The sequence below is a fragment of the Acinonyx jubatus genome, chromosome A1, assembly GCF_027475565.1.
Source record: "Acinonyx jubatus isolate Ajub_Pintada_27869175 chromosome A1, VMU_Ajub_asm_v1.0, whole genome shotgun sequence".
NCBI classification, from domain to species: domain Eukaryota; kingdom Metazoa; phylum Chordata; class Mammalia; order Carnivora; family Felidae; genus Acinonyx; species Acinonyx jubatus.
This window is the reverse complement of record NC_069380.1, coordinates 118,369,103-118,388,303: the sequence shown is the minus strand read 5'-3', so window position 1 is coordinate 118,388,303 and position 19,201 is coordinate 118,369,103. Positions and strand designations below refer to the sequence as shown.

At 36.1% G+C, this 19,201-nt stretch overlaps 1 protein-coding gene across 2 annotated transcripts; it reads left to right on the top strand.

Moving 5' to 3' along the window:
- Positions 1-894: 894 nt before the first annotated feature.
- On the top strand, positions 895-17,864 carry YIPF5 (Yip1 domain family member 5). 2 transcript variants are annotated; one of them, XR_008298520.1, is made up of 7 exons: positions 895-1,053; positions 1,630-1,749; positions 8,167-8,339; positions 9,178-9,323; positions 10,360-10,541; positions 11,837-15,611; positions 17,410-17,864. XR_008298520.1 is itself a non-coding variant. In XM_015075296.3 (6 exons), exons 2-6 carry the CDS (start codon positions 1,640-1,642, stop codon positions 11,997-11,999), a joined length of 774 nt encoding a protein of 257 aa, XP_014930782.1. In that variant the 5' UTR covers positions 895-1,053; positions 1,630-1,639; the 3' UTR covers positions 12,000-17,864. The 2 variants fall into 2 exon arrangements, 1 of the variants encoding a protein (XP_014930782.1); XM_015075296.3 differs by having other exon boundaries at positions 11,837-17,864.
- The last annotated feature ends 1,337 nt before the right edge of the window (positions 17,865-19,201 follow it).

The following is a 19,201-nucleotide window of genomic DNA, read 5'->3' as shown; positions in this document are numbered from 1 at the left end:
CAGTGGGGATGGGAGTCGTACTATTTGCATATAGCTGATAAAGTTCAGGGATGTTGCCAAACATTCTACAGTGCACAAGGCAGCATCCCCTGTCCCCCTCTGCCCCACAAGAATCATTTAGATTAAAATGTTAATAGTGCAAAGGTTACACCTTTCCTCACACCATGTTTTCCTTAACCCTAAGCCTTGCACACACTATTTTTACTGCCTGAAATATTCATGCCCTTCTGTTCCCCTTTTCACTTTTCTTTAACTCCTTTTGATCATTCCCTTCTCAAAGCGCCTTTCCAGATTTTCCGTCCCAGATGAATATTACACTCTTTCAAAAAATTATAGAGGACTTAACAATATTAGTAACCATTTTACATATATTTATGTGTTAACCCCACCCCAACCAATCCCAGGTGAGTAGCACCATTTAGCTTGCATTCATCATAGTATCTCCAACAGCACAACTAGGTGAGATGTCATGCAACACTGCATTCAATGTTACTAAATGAACATTTGACAGCCTCACTTACAAAAGGAGAGTAATAGCGTGATCATCTCATTAGGGTGTAAGGATTAAATAATACACCTAAACTCTGTAACACTGTCTGAATTACACTAAGTCCACAGAGACCGGCGTTCTGTGGTTTGTGGACAGGAGACCGGCTCCGTCCGCTCATTAACAGCATTTGCAAACCCTCCTCCAGGTCTCCGGTCTATTGAGGAATTCTTCTTTCAGACTGTAACTAACAAATTTCTGCGCTTGCGCCTTTCTGCCTCTGTCGGTAACCAGGCTTCGGGAAGTATTTCCCTTCTCGTTGGCCCGCAAATAGACCGATCAATCGACACTGCGCATGCTCCGCATCAGGTTTCCCCTTCCCCGGCCCGCCCCACATCCGACCCAAGAGAGGCGCAAAGTCTACCAACACGCCTGCGCGAGCGGGCGTGCCCCGGAAGCGGTTCTTTGGCCTTGTGACACGTAGCAACGGAGCCAGTTCAGGGTCTTAAGCGGTGTTTGGGGGTTTTGGGGGTTTGCCGGAGCCGCTGCCGCCGCTTCTCCATTTGGTGAGTGTTTCAGCTTGTGGCACACTGTTCGGCTTCTCCGCAGTCCAGTGCAGCGCGGCTTGTTGCCGCCTTTCGGCGCAGCGTTCCGGTCCTTTCGCTCAGACCCTCGCTCCCTTTCAGGTCCTTGCTTTGACGCGTCCCCTATACCTCAAGCGTGGCTTTCTAGGAGTCTGCACCGTCGCGGCAGGCTCAGGCCTTATTTTGCAAAGTGGCAGTCGCATTGTCAGCGGCAAAGCCCTTCCCCCGAGGTGAGGAATAGTCTTTATTGTTTTTAGACCTCCAAGGAACCAGTTCTCCCACGACCCTTCCCCTAGTTATAGTGACAATTGTAATAACAATTTAATGACAAGGAGCCTGGGCATACTGGCTCCTTGTAATGGAGGTGTCTTCCCAGCTCGTGATTTCGAGATTAGACGTTTCCTTTGTAACTGCCACCCAGACCTATCGTCCAAATGCTGGTGCCTCAAATTCCAGAAGAAATAATTTACTGCCTTCTGAGGCTTTTTGCCTAGTATCGAAACGAATTCAGTAGGATCTTGGGTATAAACAGTATTTGCCATTCTTCTTCTCTTGCAGATCATTTGCAATGTCAGGCTTTGATAACTTAAACACGGATTTCTACCAGACAAGTTACAGCATCGATGACCATTCACAGCAGTCCTATGATTATGGAGGAAGTGGAGGACCCTATAGCAAGTAACTTGTCAACTTTGACCATTTATTTAGTCAAGATTAAAGTGAAAGCATGTATCCTGAATGTTTGGTATTGCCTAAAACTGAATGTGGCAACATTCCCTTGTCAGGAAGGTGATTTTTCATAATCTTCCTTCCTCTGGAAAGATCTATGACACTGGTTTTGGCGTGAAGGGATTGCCCTAGTTAGAGTTCGGTGCCTTCTGCAAAATCTTCGGGTGGGCCCGAGTGCAAAAGTTGATTGTTAAAGAACTATTTCCTCATAATAGTATTTCTACATCATTTAAGATATGGGTAGGAGCTTGAAGGACCTGGAAGATACCTAGGCTATTTAGTCCACAGAACCAGTTAAAATTTTAAAATCTTGTGATGGCTAGTTTAGAAGTTAAATCAGTCCAGATTTCAGACCTTGTCACTGTTAACTCAGAGTGCTTAGTGACACTGTTTAGCAGTGTAAGCTGCCTGTTGTGAATCATCAGGTGATTTTATATATCAAGTGATAATCATTTTTATTACTCTTCTTACCAAAACCTTGTGCTCAGTACACACAAGTTGCCAGTTGCAGACGGAAGAGGGATCTCAAAACCTTTCAGCCCTGAACTTTTAAGAACAAAACAGAACAAAACACCCTGCTTTTTAAATAGGCTTTGGTGTTAGTGGTAGAAATACATTAGCTGAGGCATTCTACCAATCTCTAGGACATCATATTCTTAGTTTCTTAGAAGTTTGGAAGTAATGTCATCAGGCATTAAGTATACCAGGGTGGATTAACCTTGTTTGGGTGGTCCAGGACTCCTTCAATGAGCAGAATTGGAAACATCATGTTGAGAAATATCCATTCCTTTATTTACTTAAAAACGTGTTTTGTTGTTTTGTTTTGTTTTTTAATCAGTGTACAAGAGGGAAAATCAATGAAAGATTGGTCAGAGTGCAGCCACAGGGCTTTGGAAAACCTGCCTCTGTATGTGGGCCTGTTTTTAGCTAAATGGTGTTTGCATTCAACAGAACTATGACATTTGGATTACAGCCTCCTAGGTGTATTTATCTCTGCCTTTCTTTCCTGCCCTGTCGTGTTTGCATCACTTAAAGGTGTGGCTTATCTTTTCATTCCAGTTAACATCTTCTCCTTTCAGTTTTCTGCAGGGAGGTGGCTTACATATTCTGTTGCTAACTATTCTCAATTCCATTACAATCAAATCATGTACCAGTAAGCATTGTTTCAGTGTAATGAAGTTTTATTCCAGGTGCTTGCATACCCACTATTGCAATTAACAAATGGGAGTTTATAGATGAAGCCTAGGAAAACAGAAAGCTTAATGTATTAGCAGTAACAATTGGGTTCGTTTATAAGTATCATTTATATGTTCATATAACAACAACAGCAACAAGTGAAAGGCCCTTTGATCTTAATCTATTGAGCTTTATGACTGTCATATTGGACAGGTCCCACATTGTATGTTAGATATGCCTATAAAATACCAATTACATATTTTTAAAGTATTTAAAGCTAGTATTTTTTCATTTTTGATTTAACTGATAAATATCTTTATGGAATACAGTGTTGATTTAGTCAGTACAGATCGTATTTACCATACTGTGTTCTAGTTTAAAACCAGCAGGAGCAAGTCAGGAATTTTTCCCGACCAGGTCCTACCAGAAAAGGAAAACTGTAAAATTCCATGGCGTTGTCTTTCTTGCATCTTAAAGAAGGAATGAAGACACCACTTTTGAAGCAGTCGTTTTCTTGGGGACTATTTCTCTTCGTTACATGACATTTATGAGTCTTACATCACCATTCGAAAGTGTGGCCTTCAGACCCTAGAGGGTTGTTGAGACCTTTCAAGGAGTCTGTAAGGGCAAGACTATTTTTATAACAGTACTAAGACATTATATACCTTTTTAGGTGTGTTGACATTTGTACTCATGTTTTAAAAACAGTGGTTGATAAAATTGCTAGTACCTGAATGTGAATCAAGACAAGGGCATCAAATCGTTCCAGTAATCATTATATTCTTTATTGCCACACACTTGGCTGGGGTGTAGGGGGGAACCACTTTTATATAAGGATGCCCTTGATGAAGCAGTAAAAATTACCTTGTTATTAAATCCTGACCCTTCAGTGCACACAGAGTAGAACTGTGCTGCATGACGAAATGGGAAAAGGTCCTAAAGCACTTCTGGTGTGTACTGGAGAGCAGTGGTTAGGAAAAGACCCTGTGCATTCGGAATCGCAGGCTGAAGTAGCTGCTTTTTCTTGAAAACCATTTCTATTGGAAAGAACATCTGACAAACTATGGTTATTTAGACTTCAGTACTGGGCAGATGTTTTCTTGAAGATGAAATAGTTGAGCCCCTTACTTCAAGAAAAAAAACTGACAGTATGTGTAGCCAGTGGTTAAATTCAAGTTTTCAGGTAAAAATGAGGATTTGGGAAAACTGTCCATAACTGTCAGCTTCCTAGTAATAACCATTTTTCTGATGAAATCACTGGTCATATTAACAAATGTGATTTTCTTATACTTACCCTTCATATATATGTTTTTATATTAAATATGTTAATATTTGGGAGATAGGTATAACTCATACTAATATTTTCTAAATCATCAGTGAAGGTTACAGAATAAAAAATGAGTAAAGAAAGGGTCCGTTCAAAGTGCAAAGCACATTACTGTATTCTGTGAAACAGTATAAAAAGTTTATCAGTGGAGCACCTGGGTGGTTCAGTTGGTTGGGCATCTGACTCTTGATTTTGGCTCAGGTCATGATCTCACGGTTTGTGAGTTCAGGCCCCACCTTGGGCCCTGCTGACAGTGTGGAACCTGCTTGGGTTTCTCTCTCTGCCCCTCCTTGCATGTGTGTGTGTGTGTATGCATACACTCTTTGTCTCTCTCTCAAATAAATTTAAGAAGGATGTTTATTAGTAGTTGTTCCATCTTCTCTGTTGCAACTTAAGTTTAAAAAACTACCATCTTGCTTTGAATTTTGATGCAGAATGAAAAGAATATCCATGATAATCTGAAAAGGTTGTTAAATAATTTTCCAGCTACTTGTCTGCCTCACTACATTTTCTTCAGATACTTCGACTAAAACAATATATTACCACAAACTGACAACAGAAGCAGATACAAGAATTTTTAGCTGTCTTCTGTTAAACCAGACAGGACCAAGATTGTCAAAAATATGATACAGTGCCACTTTTCTCAGTCATTTTTTAAAGTAATTCTTTCATTAAAATTTTATGCTAATATATGAAAAGTTTATTGTTACTTTAAATGAACTAATAAATATTTAATTTTTTTTAATGTTTATATATTTTTGAGAGAGAGAGAGAGAGAGAGAGAGACAGAGTGCAAGCAAGGTAGGGTCAGAGAGAGAGGGAGACACAGAATCCAAAGCAGGCTTCAGGCTCCAGGCTGTCAGCCCAGACCCCGACATGGGGCTTGAACCCACAAGCCGTGAGATCATGACCTGAGCCAAAGTCAGATGCTTAACCAACTGAGCTACCCAAGCACCCCATTAAATATTTTAAAAATTTCTCAGTTTTAATTTCTAATATGATAAATATTGACAGATACATCCCACAGGAGTAAAAAATATTTGGGCTTCCCAGTAATAAATTTTGAAAGTGAAAGGGGATCCTAAGGACAAAGAGTTTGAGAACCACTGGTCTGTACCATTCTTTTTTTTTTTTTTTTTTTTTTATTGCATAGACATTCATATTCTCTCTCTGTCTCTCTCTCTCTCTGTCTCTGTGTGTGTCTTTCTATGTGAGAGAGAATAAAATACATTCTGTTGATGCAGATTGTATCAGCCTCCGTATGGAGCTTTTCTAGCTGTTTCATAAACCCAGTTTTAGATTTATGATACATTCTAACAGAGATCAACATAATAGCATATTGTACTAAATCAGAAAATGTGAATTCTTCCCCTAATTCACTTCAACCTGCTAATCCTGTGGGATATGTGTGTGTATGTTTAAGTAAATAGAAATCAACATATTTCATACTAAAATGGAAAAAGACATATATGGGAAAAAAGATATTATAGCTATCTCCATAAATTAGGATTTGGGGGTGATTATTATTATCATTGTTAAAAGTTGGTCCCCGGAGTCAAAAAGTCTAGTTTTGAATCTTGGCACCACCATAGGCAAATCATTTTAACCTAAATATTAGTTTATACATCTTCATAATGGGAAGGATGTTAAAAGCAACCTCCTAAAGTTATAGTGACGTAATATGATATAATGCACATTAAACACTTAAAACTGTGCTTTACAAAGTAACATTCAGATAGGTGACTTGTATTTTTGTAAATTTTCAGTAGCTAATATGTGCCTATATGTTACCTATAACATATTTTAGAATGAATGAATTTTGATAAATAATAAATGTACAACAGTTTTAAAGATGCAGAAGTTTTTAATATGAAAATTAAGTCTTCCACTTCCCCTTGCTTCCAAGTCCCTTTACCTATATAATTATGTGTGTTATATTAAATGTTACATTATTCTTAAGCCTATATAATTATAGGTAATGTATGTATATGTGTATAAAATACACATATTCAAATATATAGATACAGATGTATTCTAAAAACTACAATCAGAGTGGGTGCATATGGCATATACTATTCTGAACATTGGGTTTTTTTGTTTCTGCCCACTAAGTATTTTTTGATTATCGTTCCTTATTCACATAGAAGTACCTCATTTTTTTTAACAAACGCATAGTAATTTATGCCATATTACAGGATATTTACTCATAACTGTTTATTTTGTTTTTTATTGTTTGCTGTTAAAATAATGCTTTGGGACACCTGGTTGGCTTAGTCAGTTAAGCATCCAACTCTTGATTTCAGCTCAGGTCATGATCTCGCAGTTTGTGGGTTCGAGCCCTGTGTTGGACTCTGCACTGACAGCACAGAGCTTGCTTGGGATTCTCTTTCTCCCTCTCCCTCTGTCCCTCCCCTGCTTATATGTGTGCTCTCTCTCTCTCTTTTCCTCTCCCTCAAAATAAATAAAAATTAAAAATTAAAAAAAAAAATAATGCTTCATCGAATTCTATATTACTATATAGCCAGAAAACTAAATAATGTTTTTTTTAAGCTTGGATTGGACTAGAGTGATAAATAAATCATGAGAGTCCCATTGGACTCTCCAGAGGATTATGTATAGTTGAAATTTTCCCATTATTTGGATTTGCTTTTATTTTATTTTTTAAATGTTTGCTTATTTATTTAGAGAGAGAAAGAGAGAGGGGAAGAGAGAATCCCAAGCAGGCTCCGCTCTCTCAAAGCAGAGCCATTTGTGGGGCTCAATCTCACAAACCATGAGTTCATGACCTGAGCCAAAATCAAGAGTCAGACTCTTAACTTAGTGAGCCAACCAGGCGCTTCAGATTTGCTTTTAATCAAGATGTTCAGTTAATTTAAGATTTAATTTTAAAATCTCAAGTAATATTCACGGCAGTCATTAGTCTTATATTTATCAAAAGGAAACTATAGAATTTTAAAAGGTAATTAAAGGATCTTTAAGCTTTCTCAGTTCTTTTTAAAATAATTATTTTACTTCTGTATTTCTTACTTTGTATTTAGATTAGTCCCATTGATGGGTAAGTCATATTTTTCCCCAGAACATGGTAAAACAAGTTTTTAAAGATACTGCTTCAATGTCCTTCTGTTCACTGTTGTTTTTTTGTTTTTTTTTAATCACTAAAATAGCCATGGTAAAGCCTCTTTTTCTACAGTGCGGGATTTTACTACAGCACATATCAAATGAGACAGTAAGCGTATACCTACTTTGAAAAATTGAAAGTGCTATTAAAATGCAAGGTAATACTAATAATGTTTTGTTATATTCAGAAAGCTTTTGAGAAAGAGGCTTGAATTTTTCCATTCTGTGTTTGAAATTGATGGTTCTTAAAGAGATTTACACACTTGGAAAAAAATAACATACTACAAAGAGTAAAGAAGAATGATTGAACATTCAATGGAGATTCAAACCACAGTGGGAAATTACATAACTTGTAGTACAAAGTCTATCATGTTCAGTTTTCATCCATAGTCTTAGGTATAAATTTTATTCCTCAGCTATCTTTATATTATATATACTACTAGAGGGGGAGAAATAGATAAGATTTCTAAGTTTTCATTTTTTGACCACCTAATCTTTAAGAGTTTCATAGTTTATAAAATTCTTAAGCGCTGTAGAAGTGAGTGTTGGCATCATCAAGTAGATTCTCTGAAAAACACTGACAACTTACCATTGGAGATAATCATATTGATCCTAGTAATCATTTCAAACACCGTTTATGAAAACTGGCCAAGTGGCTATCCTAGGAGCTGTGTGACTGTGACTGTCTCGCTCTCAGGGATATCCACTGTTGACGTAATTCTCAGAAATGGAACTTTGATTTACAGGCAGTATGCTGGCTATGACTATTCGCAGCAAGGCCGATTTGTCCCTCCAGACATGATGCAGCCACAACAGCCATACACCGGGCAGATTTTCCAGCCAACTCAGGCATACACTCCAACAACACCTCAGCCGTTCTATGGAAACAACTTTGAGGATGAGCCACCTTTATTAGAAGGTAGGATTCGTTGCAGAGTACTCTGTAGTGTCCAGCTGGTTAGTGAAAATAAATCAGTTTGGAGAAGTTATCCCTTCCTTTGAGAGAATAATGTTCCAGAAAAAATGTTTTCTACTAAGTAACCCATTTTGAACAGAGTGTATATGAAACCACACTGAACCATAAGGGACCAGATTTTTAATAGATCTTTATAAAGTGATTATTAGGTCAATATGTGAACATTGACTTTTACTTCACATTATTGATTCAATTCTGTCAGTGGAAGAAATGGAAGGAAATAGCATGGTAGTGATTATTCTATATGGAAGAAGTTGGCAAAACTAGTAACATCATTGAAAAATACGGTGATTTTCAAATTCTGTTCCAAAACCCATAAAGCAGTACTTCTGAACATTTTGGGCTGGGGGGTGGGGGGTGTTGGATACCCTTTGAAAGTCTAACGAAAGCTATGAATCAAAAATAATACTCTTCTCAGAAAAATGTACACCTGTGCATAGAAACATAGTTTTATATACAATTTCATAGCATCTCCAGGTATTGCTGAAGCCCCAGGTGAAGAACCCCTTACTCCGAACCCTGTCCATATATCCTTTTTACGCAGTCGTAGCTGAGAATGTCTTGTTTTGTCACATCCAAACACTTTTTCCATCACCAAAGCAGAAATAAGACTTTTGTGGAGTAAGCACCACAGTCAGGGAAGACTGGTATTGAGGACTCCCCAAAATAATGTCTCATATTGCTGAGTGTTTCATTCTGTCTCCTGTTCCACCATAGATTCTGGTAAACTAAAGATATATCAACAAATCCTAATTGACTTTCTTATTTTCTCTTCCTTTAGAATTAGGTATCAATTTTGACCACATCTGGCAAAAAACACTAACAGTGTTACATCCATTAAAAGTAGCAGATGGCAGCATCATGAATGAGACTGATTTGGCAGGACCCATGGTTTTTTGCCTTGCCTTTGGAGCCACATTGTTACTGGTAAGATTTTAGTTTAAACTCTCAGTATGAGATTAAACAACATTCTTTAATGGCCAAGAGCCATTTTTGAGACTGTTTATACATCAGATCTTTCATGTGTTTTGAATGGTATTGAGTTGCTTGAAATTATACCCATTCATCACTTCTCCATTGATAATAAATGTAATATATTTGGAAATACTTTTTTAGGTTTATTTACTTATTTTGAGAGAGAGAGAGAGAATGTATGTGTACGTAATAGGGGAGAGAGAGAATCCCAAGTAGGATCCGCACTGTCAGCACAGAGCCCAGCCCGGGGCTCCGTCTCACAAACCGTGAGATCATGACCTGATCTGAGATTGAGAGTCAGACACTTTACTGACTGAGCCATCCAGGTGCCCCTAACACATTACTGTCTTAAGTCTGTTCAGTAATGTCTTTTACAAGAGCATGATTCAGTTTTGTTTTGTTTTTTGGTTTGTCAAAAGACTGTATAACTCCACCAATGGTTTGGAAAAATAATGAAAGAAAAATACATCTTCCATTACATTTTTCTTGCTTGTTCGTCATTTTTCTTTTCTCCTCCCTTTCCCATAGAACCCTGGTGTCCTGCTTATCCTGACTTCCTTTCTGTTAGCTCCTTTTGGTGGTATTTGTTGCTTTCAAGGGATATTGGCTATTATCCAAACATTCTGCAGGATTTTCCATCTTGGGTCTATAGTTTATTTGCTTCAAATCAGACAGATTTCTTTTTAGAAGTCTACTGCGTAAAGGTGATTGTAGCATGATTTTGTGTCTTTATTTGCTGAATTGTTCATATACTACCTGGAAAATGAAAAACCAAATATATGTATATTGGGAAGTAGGTACTTCAGACTTCCTGAGAAAGGTATAATAGCCAATCGTTGTTTTACTACTCTGCTTAAAGAATAGATACGTGTACAGATTTTGATGCTCACAAATTGAATATTTTCTACATGTACTTTTTTAGGTGAAATAAAGCCAAAAATAATTTATTTTTTTCCCTTTTAACCCATAATCTTTTCTTTACCCATAGGCTGGCAAAATCCAGTTTGGCTATGTATATGGGATCAGTGCAATTGGATGTCTAGGAATGTTCTGTTTACTAAACTTAATGAGTATGACAGGTGTTTCGTTTGGTTGCGTGGCAAGTGTCCTTGGATATTGTCTTCTTCCCATGATCCTACTTTCCAGTTTTGCGGTGATATTTTCTTTGCAGTAAGTACTGATCTTTATTTGGGGGTTGATTGACCAGTTCTCTGTAGTAGGATTTCCCTCACCATCAGTTTAAGATAAATCACTAATTCATCAAACTTGAGATAGTGCCTCTTGTGAATGAGGACTATCCTCCATTAATTTCAGTGATAAATACTGAAACTAAGAGTAAATTTTTTTATTACCATCTCTGCTTTTATCTGTGATAAAGAATTTCACTACTTTTGTGTTTACTTGGCACTGAACAGTAGTGATTGTTAAGTCAAATATTGCATGAAAAGATCAGGTTGTGAAAATTATACTTTCCATCTCTCACATTTTTTAGACTATAGCTAATTTCTTAAAGATGTTGGGCATATGTTAAGTGAATGAATAATAAAACACATACTGTCTACTTGGCAGCTTTTTAAGTGAAAATGAAGCATTCTTTTTATGGCAAGAGGCTGTTAGTAGCCTACCATGTTCTCAGATGTATATGTAAGCAGCTTTAAGTGTGTAATTTGTTAAATAATGTTTTAGGTAAGGTGAGAAGGAAAGGTGTAAATTCCTGCTAATAAATTCTCTGCTCACAGCCAGCATGCAGCTTCTTTATCAACAGTTCAGGCTCCTCCTTGTGGCTAGTGCCTGGCACAACCAGTGATGGGGCTTTGTTACACTTGGAAAGTTAAAGGAGAGGTTTAGGAGAAGAGCGTGTAGCAGCTCTTCGATACTAGAGATTTGGCAAGATGATGGCCTCACAGTGTTTCTGCTTTGCGTAAAAATGCTTCAGATTTTCAGTGTAGAAACCTTGACTCTTCATTTGTTGAGATTGGTACCCTTATATTTGAATTTTACAAAAGAGATTTTCTATGAATGCACTATTTTCTAACCAGAGCAGTTTTGCTCTCAGGAGGCATTTGGCAGGGTCTGGAAGTAATTTTGGGGGATGCAAAAGTGTTGAAGGCCACGGGTTCTGCTGACCAGCCTTACATGTATAGAACAGCCCTTCACAACAAAAGTGCATCCATCCCAAATGTCAGTGATGCCAACATTGAGAAACCTGGCTCCTGTGCTGACAGGCATAAAATGTAATTATAAATGAGCTTTTTGAATGTGGATGTGGATGATTCAGCATTATTGAATTCACTGTGAGGTGCTTTATTTTAGCATTTGAAAACAAAATCTTGACCGTTTCTTCAGATGTGTACAATGTGGATTTAAAGTGCTTTTCTTTAGAATTGGGTTATTATTACATTCTTACGTATCTAATCTCATCTACTGCCTCCCCCCCCCCCCCCCTTTTTCCTTGTCGGTTACAGAGGAATGGTAGGAATCATTCTCACTGCTGGAATTATTGGTTGGTGTAGTTTTTCGGCTTCCAAAATTTTTATTTCTGCATTAGCCATGGAAGGACAGCAACTTCTAGTAGCATATCCTTGTGCTTTGTTATATGGAGTCTTTGCCCTAATTTCCGTTTTTTGAACTGAATTGATCTGGCATGTGGACACCATTGAGCCAAAAGGACTTTGAACTCTTATATTGGACCAGCGAACTGCTACAGTGCAACTCCCGTGCAGATCTAACGTTTGACTATTGGCGCAGTGGAAGTAAACATACATCTTTTGTTCATTTTTATAGAACTTTTGGATACTATGTTGGATTTACTTGCAGTATGACTAGCTTTAAATGTTTGTGCTTATACCAATAAGAAGTGCTATTTCTTTCCTGTTCTGCAGCCTTTGAAAAACAGATTTTTTTCTTGCAAATTATATTAAGATGTTTTTGATAGATTTTTATCAACTGTGGGAAACTGACCACAGGGCTGATAATCTTTTCTTAAAAACAACCCAGTCTTGGTTAAGAAGATACAAGATTTACTGCAGAAATGTTTTTCCAAGGGATTGGGAAAGAAAAATTGCCTGTATTCTCAAGTTAGATGCACTTGAAGCAAAAAAGTGATCCCAATGTAGAGTTTTATGAGTTTGCCCTGCACAAATTTGACATTCCTTTAAATTATCTCATGGAGTTTTTGCTAAAATTCAGCAAGACAGCAAGTTCCTAGTCTACTTGATTGTAGACAGGAAGTGTGAGCACCTGTTGAGGTTAGCATGAACTAAACCATAGTGACCTAGACTGAACGCATTAATGTTCATAGTCGTATCTCCATGTTTCCTAGGAAAAAGAAAATCACTAACCTTTTTTGAGAAAAAGATTTAAAACGTCACAGTTTCAGTACTGCAGTTACCAATGTAAAGTGCATTTGATGCTTAGTAATTAAAATTTTCCCAGTTTTAACTGTGTTGAGTTGACTTTTGCTGTTTTCGGTGTCGCATTTTCTTTAATTAGGTTCTGGTTTTAACTTGTATTCATAATTTATTCTAAGCTTGAAGAATAGAAGTCATTTAGTATAGAATCAGAAAAGAGATTAAATGAAAAGCAATGTACTTTGAGTTACAACATTATTTCCTTGTATTAAATTTATTTGGTTCATGTCATGTTCTCTTGCCAGAGAATCTATGAGAAAATGCTATATCTTGTATTTTGATATAGCATTGGCTTTTTCTGAAGAAAACTGCCTCTGATTTTTGGACAGGCTCATTTACAGTTGTGAGAAAGATGCCTTATGGGAAGGAAAATGTTGCCTTTTTCAAAAAAGGAGACTTTCAGACCAAATAAAAACAAACACCAAACTGATGTTAATGGTTCTTTTTAAAAGTTAGTTTTCAATCATAAAAGGAGGTTAAGATAATAAAACACATTTCTTGTAAGATCATGATTTCTGATCTCTGGAATCATATAAATATGTTTTTCTTCATTAATACTTAATTTCCTAGAGGAATACTCTCACTAATTTGTTTTGGGCTGGGTTTTCAAACATACCAAAGTGTTTTAGAGTATTTTTTACTGTAATCCGTGGATAGTATTTGTTTTGTCTTTTTCAGTTCATTTTATAAATACACACTAATATTGTTAAGGTAGATATAATGAGTGCCTTCTGTGAATATCCAGTTTTTCCCAATGATCAGTGTAGAGGATGCTTTGGGAATTAAATTTCCCTACTGTTGCTTAGACTTAGACCATTAATCTTCAGCCAGATTCCCCAAATGGATCAAATTGTTTTATTTTTTTGCCTCTCCCAGCCCCAAGATAATACTTTTTAATTTAAATCAATATTGAGAGACTATTGTTACTTGTCTTATAGAACTCCAAAATGATTACATGCAAACCCATTTTATATATAACGGTTATCCTGTCAAAACAGCTTTATAGTGGAATTGTATTTAATGCAAAAGGTTAGTTCTAGAGTTTGCTTGCTACCTGGTGAGTCCTGTACAGCCAAAATTTCCCTTTTAAAATTTCTCTTTAAAATGCAATATATGTAGCCATATTTATGCATACTTTAAAAACTGAAAAACTATGTTTCAAAAAGTTATATGTAATAACTTTTTTGTCTGGCATTGTAGTAGATTTCTCTTTCTTGAGTTAAGTTACAAGAAGAGCATCTAGCTTGCTTTTAGGTAGGGCCCATTTTATACCAAAACCATATACATGTACCTTTAAATACTAGAGACACTCAGTATAACTTCAAGCTCACTTAGTGATTGTTCCTGGATAATAAATTTACCATGAATGGATCTGCAAGTTCACTCACTGGAGCTACTGTGTTATGTGTTACTTACTTATGCATGCATGTATATCAAGGACAGATAACTGCTTGTATGTATGGTATAAATGTATATTTTATGACTTTTAATACCATGTTACATTACCACGTTTACCAGTGGGTGCTTCCAAGAGCTATGTAACTAAGCTTGTAGGAAGAGGCATTCTTCCTCCAGACACAGTTATAAAGATGGTGCAAAATTCTATAAATCTTAAAATGCTAATTATGTCCTCACGTACTAAGCATCCAGTCAAAGAGAATTTTTTAAAATGTATCTAATGACATGATTTCAGGTAGAATTTAAGTACTGTGCATTGACATTTTCCAAGTTTATTTGTAAGCTTTAATGGGCATTGCTCAACTCAAATATACTCCAAAGCTAAGTAAGGACAGTTGTCTCTGAAGATCAAATTATGCATTATTTTTATAGTATTCATTACCTATTAAAAAAAAAGGAGACTTTCCTTTCTGAAGTTATACACTTTTTTCCATATAAATGGAAGAATTTAGAGCTTTAGTCAAAAGGAGAACTCTAGAAATTATAATCTTCTCCTATAGGGTACTGTGACCTAGTGGAGAATTGTGGGAATTCGGGAGTACATTGGAGATCTGCCTGTTGTCGTATAGAACAGAGCTGACATAATGACTCAGACAATTTTCTTAACTTGCCCTGTGAGAGAAATAAATAATGTGTGTGTGTGTGTGTGTGTGTGTGTGTGTATATAATGTGTGTATATATGTATATATAACATATAACAGTAATGTGTATATATAATTGTATGTATAATATATATATCTCACAGGGCATTTTATATATTTTATAAACATTTAGAGTTAGGCAAAAACATAAGTACCTTTTCAAAGAGTTACAGTAGTTAACAAGAGATTCCTTTTTTTTTTTTTTTTTTAGGATGTATTTAGGATTTGGGGGAAGGAATGGAAATAACAAGATATCAAAGCTTGTTGTGAATGCCCTAAGGAAGAATTGGATCCTGTTTGGATCCTGTGCTTTTATGAATAGTAGATAAGAATGACCTATCATATCATTAGCTTGTCAAGAGTACAGTAGTTACTTTCAAACAGCTTAAGTAAAACCTATTCTCACCACTCTGTACAATCTATGCTATTAATATTTTACACCACCAGTGAAGACATAATTGATTTGTAACTCTACCACCATCCTAATTATTGAAGTTTGAATTTTAATACATTACTGTTACTTGAATTTCAATAAGCTTCTTTGTTCTTTAATAATTGAATACTCATAACCGGGAAATAGGTAAAATAAAACATTAAATATTATCGATTTCTAGGGATTGGCAGAGTACTTACTTAAAAGTGTTTTATATTGACCAGTGTATGTCTCCGAATGGCAACTATAAACTGAAGAATGAAATCTAGCAGTGTGCAGTTAGGATCTTGCATCACAGGTAGGAATACATCGTCTACCCTTGTGCACAAAGTCCCTACTTTAGTTAATGAAGAACATTGTCTGCTGATGGAGCACAGTGTCCTGTGTTTGTGCAAATAAATTAAAATGATTACGTCCTCAAATGAGGCCTAATTAAATACAGAGCTGTTCTCCTAATTTAAAAGCACAAATACTTTCTTGAGCACATTAGGTTCTGAAAATCGGATATTACATTTTTTGTGAGCCTAACTAATTAGGCTTACCTTGCATATATAAATTTGGCTTATTTCTGAAACTACCACTAAATCTGATAGCACACAGAGTGATTATGCATTAAGATGTTTTAAATAGCTTTTCAACACTAGTGGCACAAAAAGAATTTTAAAAATGAGAAAACAAATGAAGTGCTCAGTAGAAACATTTAAGATACTTGTAAATTTATATACTTACTTGAGTTACTCTGATTATCTTAAAAGTAGACAAAGCAATATGATTATTTCATTTTTTTCTCCAAGTAAATATAAATCAAACAAAGGTCCTTATAGAGTTTCATGATAAATTTGCTTACAGTTTTTAGTTTGTGATCTTTGATAATGCTGTATGACTTGATAGTGTTTTCTTTAGGTAGAAATGGTCCTATAAGTCCTACTATTTTTATATGTTTTAATTTTCAAAACAGCATTGCTCTGTGGTTCTCTATTACCTCAGCATGTTTATACTACTCACGCAGCGGAATGGGAATACTGGTAAAAGTATCATGTCACACCCACGCTTCAGATTATTCCTACATCAGAAGGGAAGACTTCACTGAAAATGCGCTTTTTTTTTTTTTCCTTGCTCATGTAGAAGAATAAGTCTGACAATGTCATTTTTAGGTCACTCCTTTACATAGCTTTTTGTAAAAGGTTCTGAAATGTGACCATTTTTAATTTCTCATTGAGTGGATCTGTGTGCTTATATGATTTAGTCATTTCAGGACATTCCCCAGCATTTACTCTAATTGTACTTTAATTGTATCTGTAGTCCTCTTTAGAATATGAAATATATAGTATGATCTGACAGTGACTCTGCTCACATTAGGCCTTGTTACCCAATTTGTTACTATGTCAATTCCCAAGAGTTAAACTGTACCATGGTAGCAATTAAAAAGACTAAAACCAACATCTCTACTCAGACATCTGCAGAAATCAGTTTTTTATATAAATTTTTATTGAGCTCTCAGAGTTGAATTTCCTAATAAAACGATTTAAAATGCTTCTTTTTTTTTTTTTTTTTTTTTTTGCTTGTTTGTTTGCATGGGGTTGTTTAGAGGATGTTTGTTTACTTTAGCATTGTATTTACATTTTACGGCTTGTTTTCTTAATGCACTTAAAAAAAAAACACTTTCTGAACTGTTTCCATGTGGTACATTTTCATCACTGCTTGAGCAGTCCTGTTAAAAGTATCTTCTAGCTTCAATGACATTTCAGATACTCCTTGCATATCTAGGTCTGTCACAAGGTCATACTTAACCCACTCTCAATTTTTACCATCTCTTGAGACCATATTTTATTCTGACTGGCCTAGGTCACAATCTTCCTGCGATAACATGGTTTTGGTTTTTCTATAAAAGATTGAATCATTTCTATGGTTTAATAAAAGATTAAACTGCATCTGCAATGAGGTGAATGTTGTTTAAACAAGGTTGTCCTTGCTGAACCAAAGTTAGAGTTTAATATTTGACGTGAGAGTCATACTGATTTTCTGTTCTTATTCATATCACAAAAATAAGAGAGAATCATTTATGAACAAACCATGGAACCTCTTGTCTTAACCAGGACCCAGCTAGAAGCAGAACGGGAAGCTGAGCTGAGACTATGAAAATCAAGACTGAATTGAGGGTGATAGTGGAGAATCTGGGGCCTTAAGAGAATCAACAGGAAGACAGTGGGAGAGATTGTGCTAATATGTACTAGGAGATTTGTTTTAATACTTATACTGTGTCATATGAACACTAATATGAAATTTTCAGTGTATCAAAATACAGCCTATTTTCATTATTGGTGTAAAAGCAGTAAGTACTAAAATAAAGGAAATCAAACAGCAGGAAGCTGTTAATTCTTTAAATCACTTTTATCAAGAAATCCAACTGTAAAGCAGTTTTTAAACATCCAGACAACACGATACAATTCTTGCTGATACAGTCATGTTTGCAAAAACTTTCACAAATGAATCCACGCCAGCCCTAGGGTTCGGAAATTTTTCTTATTAAACTGTGCATGCTGCTATCACAGCTTTGGTCTCCCTCCTCTTTCTTTATTGGAGACAGACAGGATCGGGCCTCCATCCTCTAAGACTGGAGCAGGGTACCTGTGGTCCCTGGCCAAGATCTGGAAGAGAGTATCCATTAACTACCACCATAATACTCTTCATTTCATCTGCCCCTGCCTCTTCCGCTAGGCCGAGTGCGCTGGCTGTTGGTACCCCTCCAAACAATTTTCTCCATATTGGCAATTATAATATTATGATTCAGATCAGAGCTGATGAATTGAAATAGTTAAAGAGCGATGAAAAGTAAGCAGTTTGTCAACATGTTTAAGAGAAACAATAGAACTATTGCCCAGGGTTTGGCTTCTATCCCTGCCTCTCTGTCCTTTTGAGGTCTGTGACCCTGATAATAGCAATGAGATGTATTTGTAACATTTGTTGTGCATATCAAAGTTTTATGTTGCCTATTCTCAGTTGTTTAACAAAAATGTTATATTGCCTCTCTAAGTGATGGGGAAAATAGATTTGATATCTTTTTGCAGCATTACAGGGAGGAATGAGGCCCTTGCTTGAAGTTTTCCCGCCTTGCTCATTGAGCTTTTCCCATTGAATTTGGCCCCCAACCATTAAGTTCCTTCTGCGAACCAAGTCCGGCCCTTGGCTTCCCCCTTCCAAGCTGAATATTCTCTGCTTTCATGCTTTCACTCACAACTTAATTTCTTTTTCTGATTGCCCTGGCACTCTCCTCTAAATCCTTTCCAAATTCTTCACGTTTCTTTAGTTGTGTAGCCCAGATCAGAACATGAATGTTTCATGCATATATGTATATAATAGTCACCTCACATTTACTTCTTTTTGTGTGGTTAAGAAAGACCTATTTCCTGTGTGCTTTTGAACTGTAAGCTAAAAGTGGAAAATACATCCCTTAGCACTAGCCGTGCTAATAATTGGTGAGACCTCGATTAAGTCATTTTGAGCTTTGGTTTTTTCTCTATAAGATAAACACATTGTATGAGATTTTTGAGGCATTTCAATTCTAAAATATATATAATGTGTAATATATATTTTACATGTTATATACTTATATAGAGAATATATAAATATGCATATATTGTTGACCTGGTAATAAAATCTTAGTCTTATTCAAAGAGAATATATATTGACATGGGAAAGTGTTCCTTATACACACACACACACACACACACAGCTTTTGTCTATCTTATCCCAAAGCCATACATTATATATATATATATATATATATATATATATATATATATATATGTAAGTATGTATAGAAGAATATATTGAATGACATCTTTGTTTTTAAAAATGACATTTTTAAGGGATGCCTGGCTGGCTTAG

What these genes read in the sequence shown, in the direction of transcription:
- YIPF5 (XM_015075296.3), top strand. Translation starts at nt 1,640, where the DNA reads ATGTCAGGCTTTGATAACTTAAACACGGATTTCTACCAGACAAGTTAC. An exon ending in AGTGGAGGACCCTATAGCAA is followed by an intron (nt 1,750 to 8,166) that starts GTAACTTGTCAA and finishes TTTGATTTACAG; the next exon opens with GCAGTATGCTGGCTATGACT. An exon ending in GCGGTGATATTTTCTTTGCA is followed by an intron (nt 10,542 to 11,836) that starts GTAAGTACTGAT and finishes TGTCGGTTACAG; the next exon opens with AGGAATGGTAGGAATCATTC.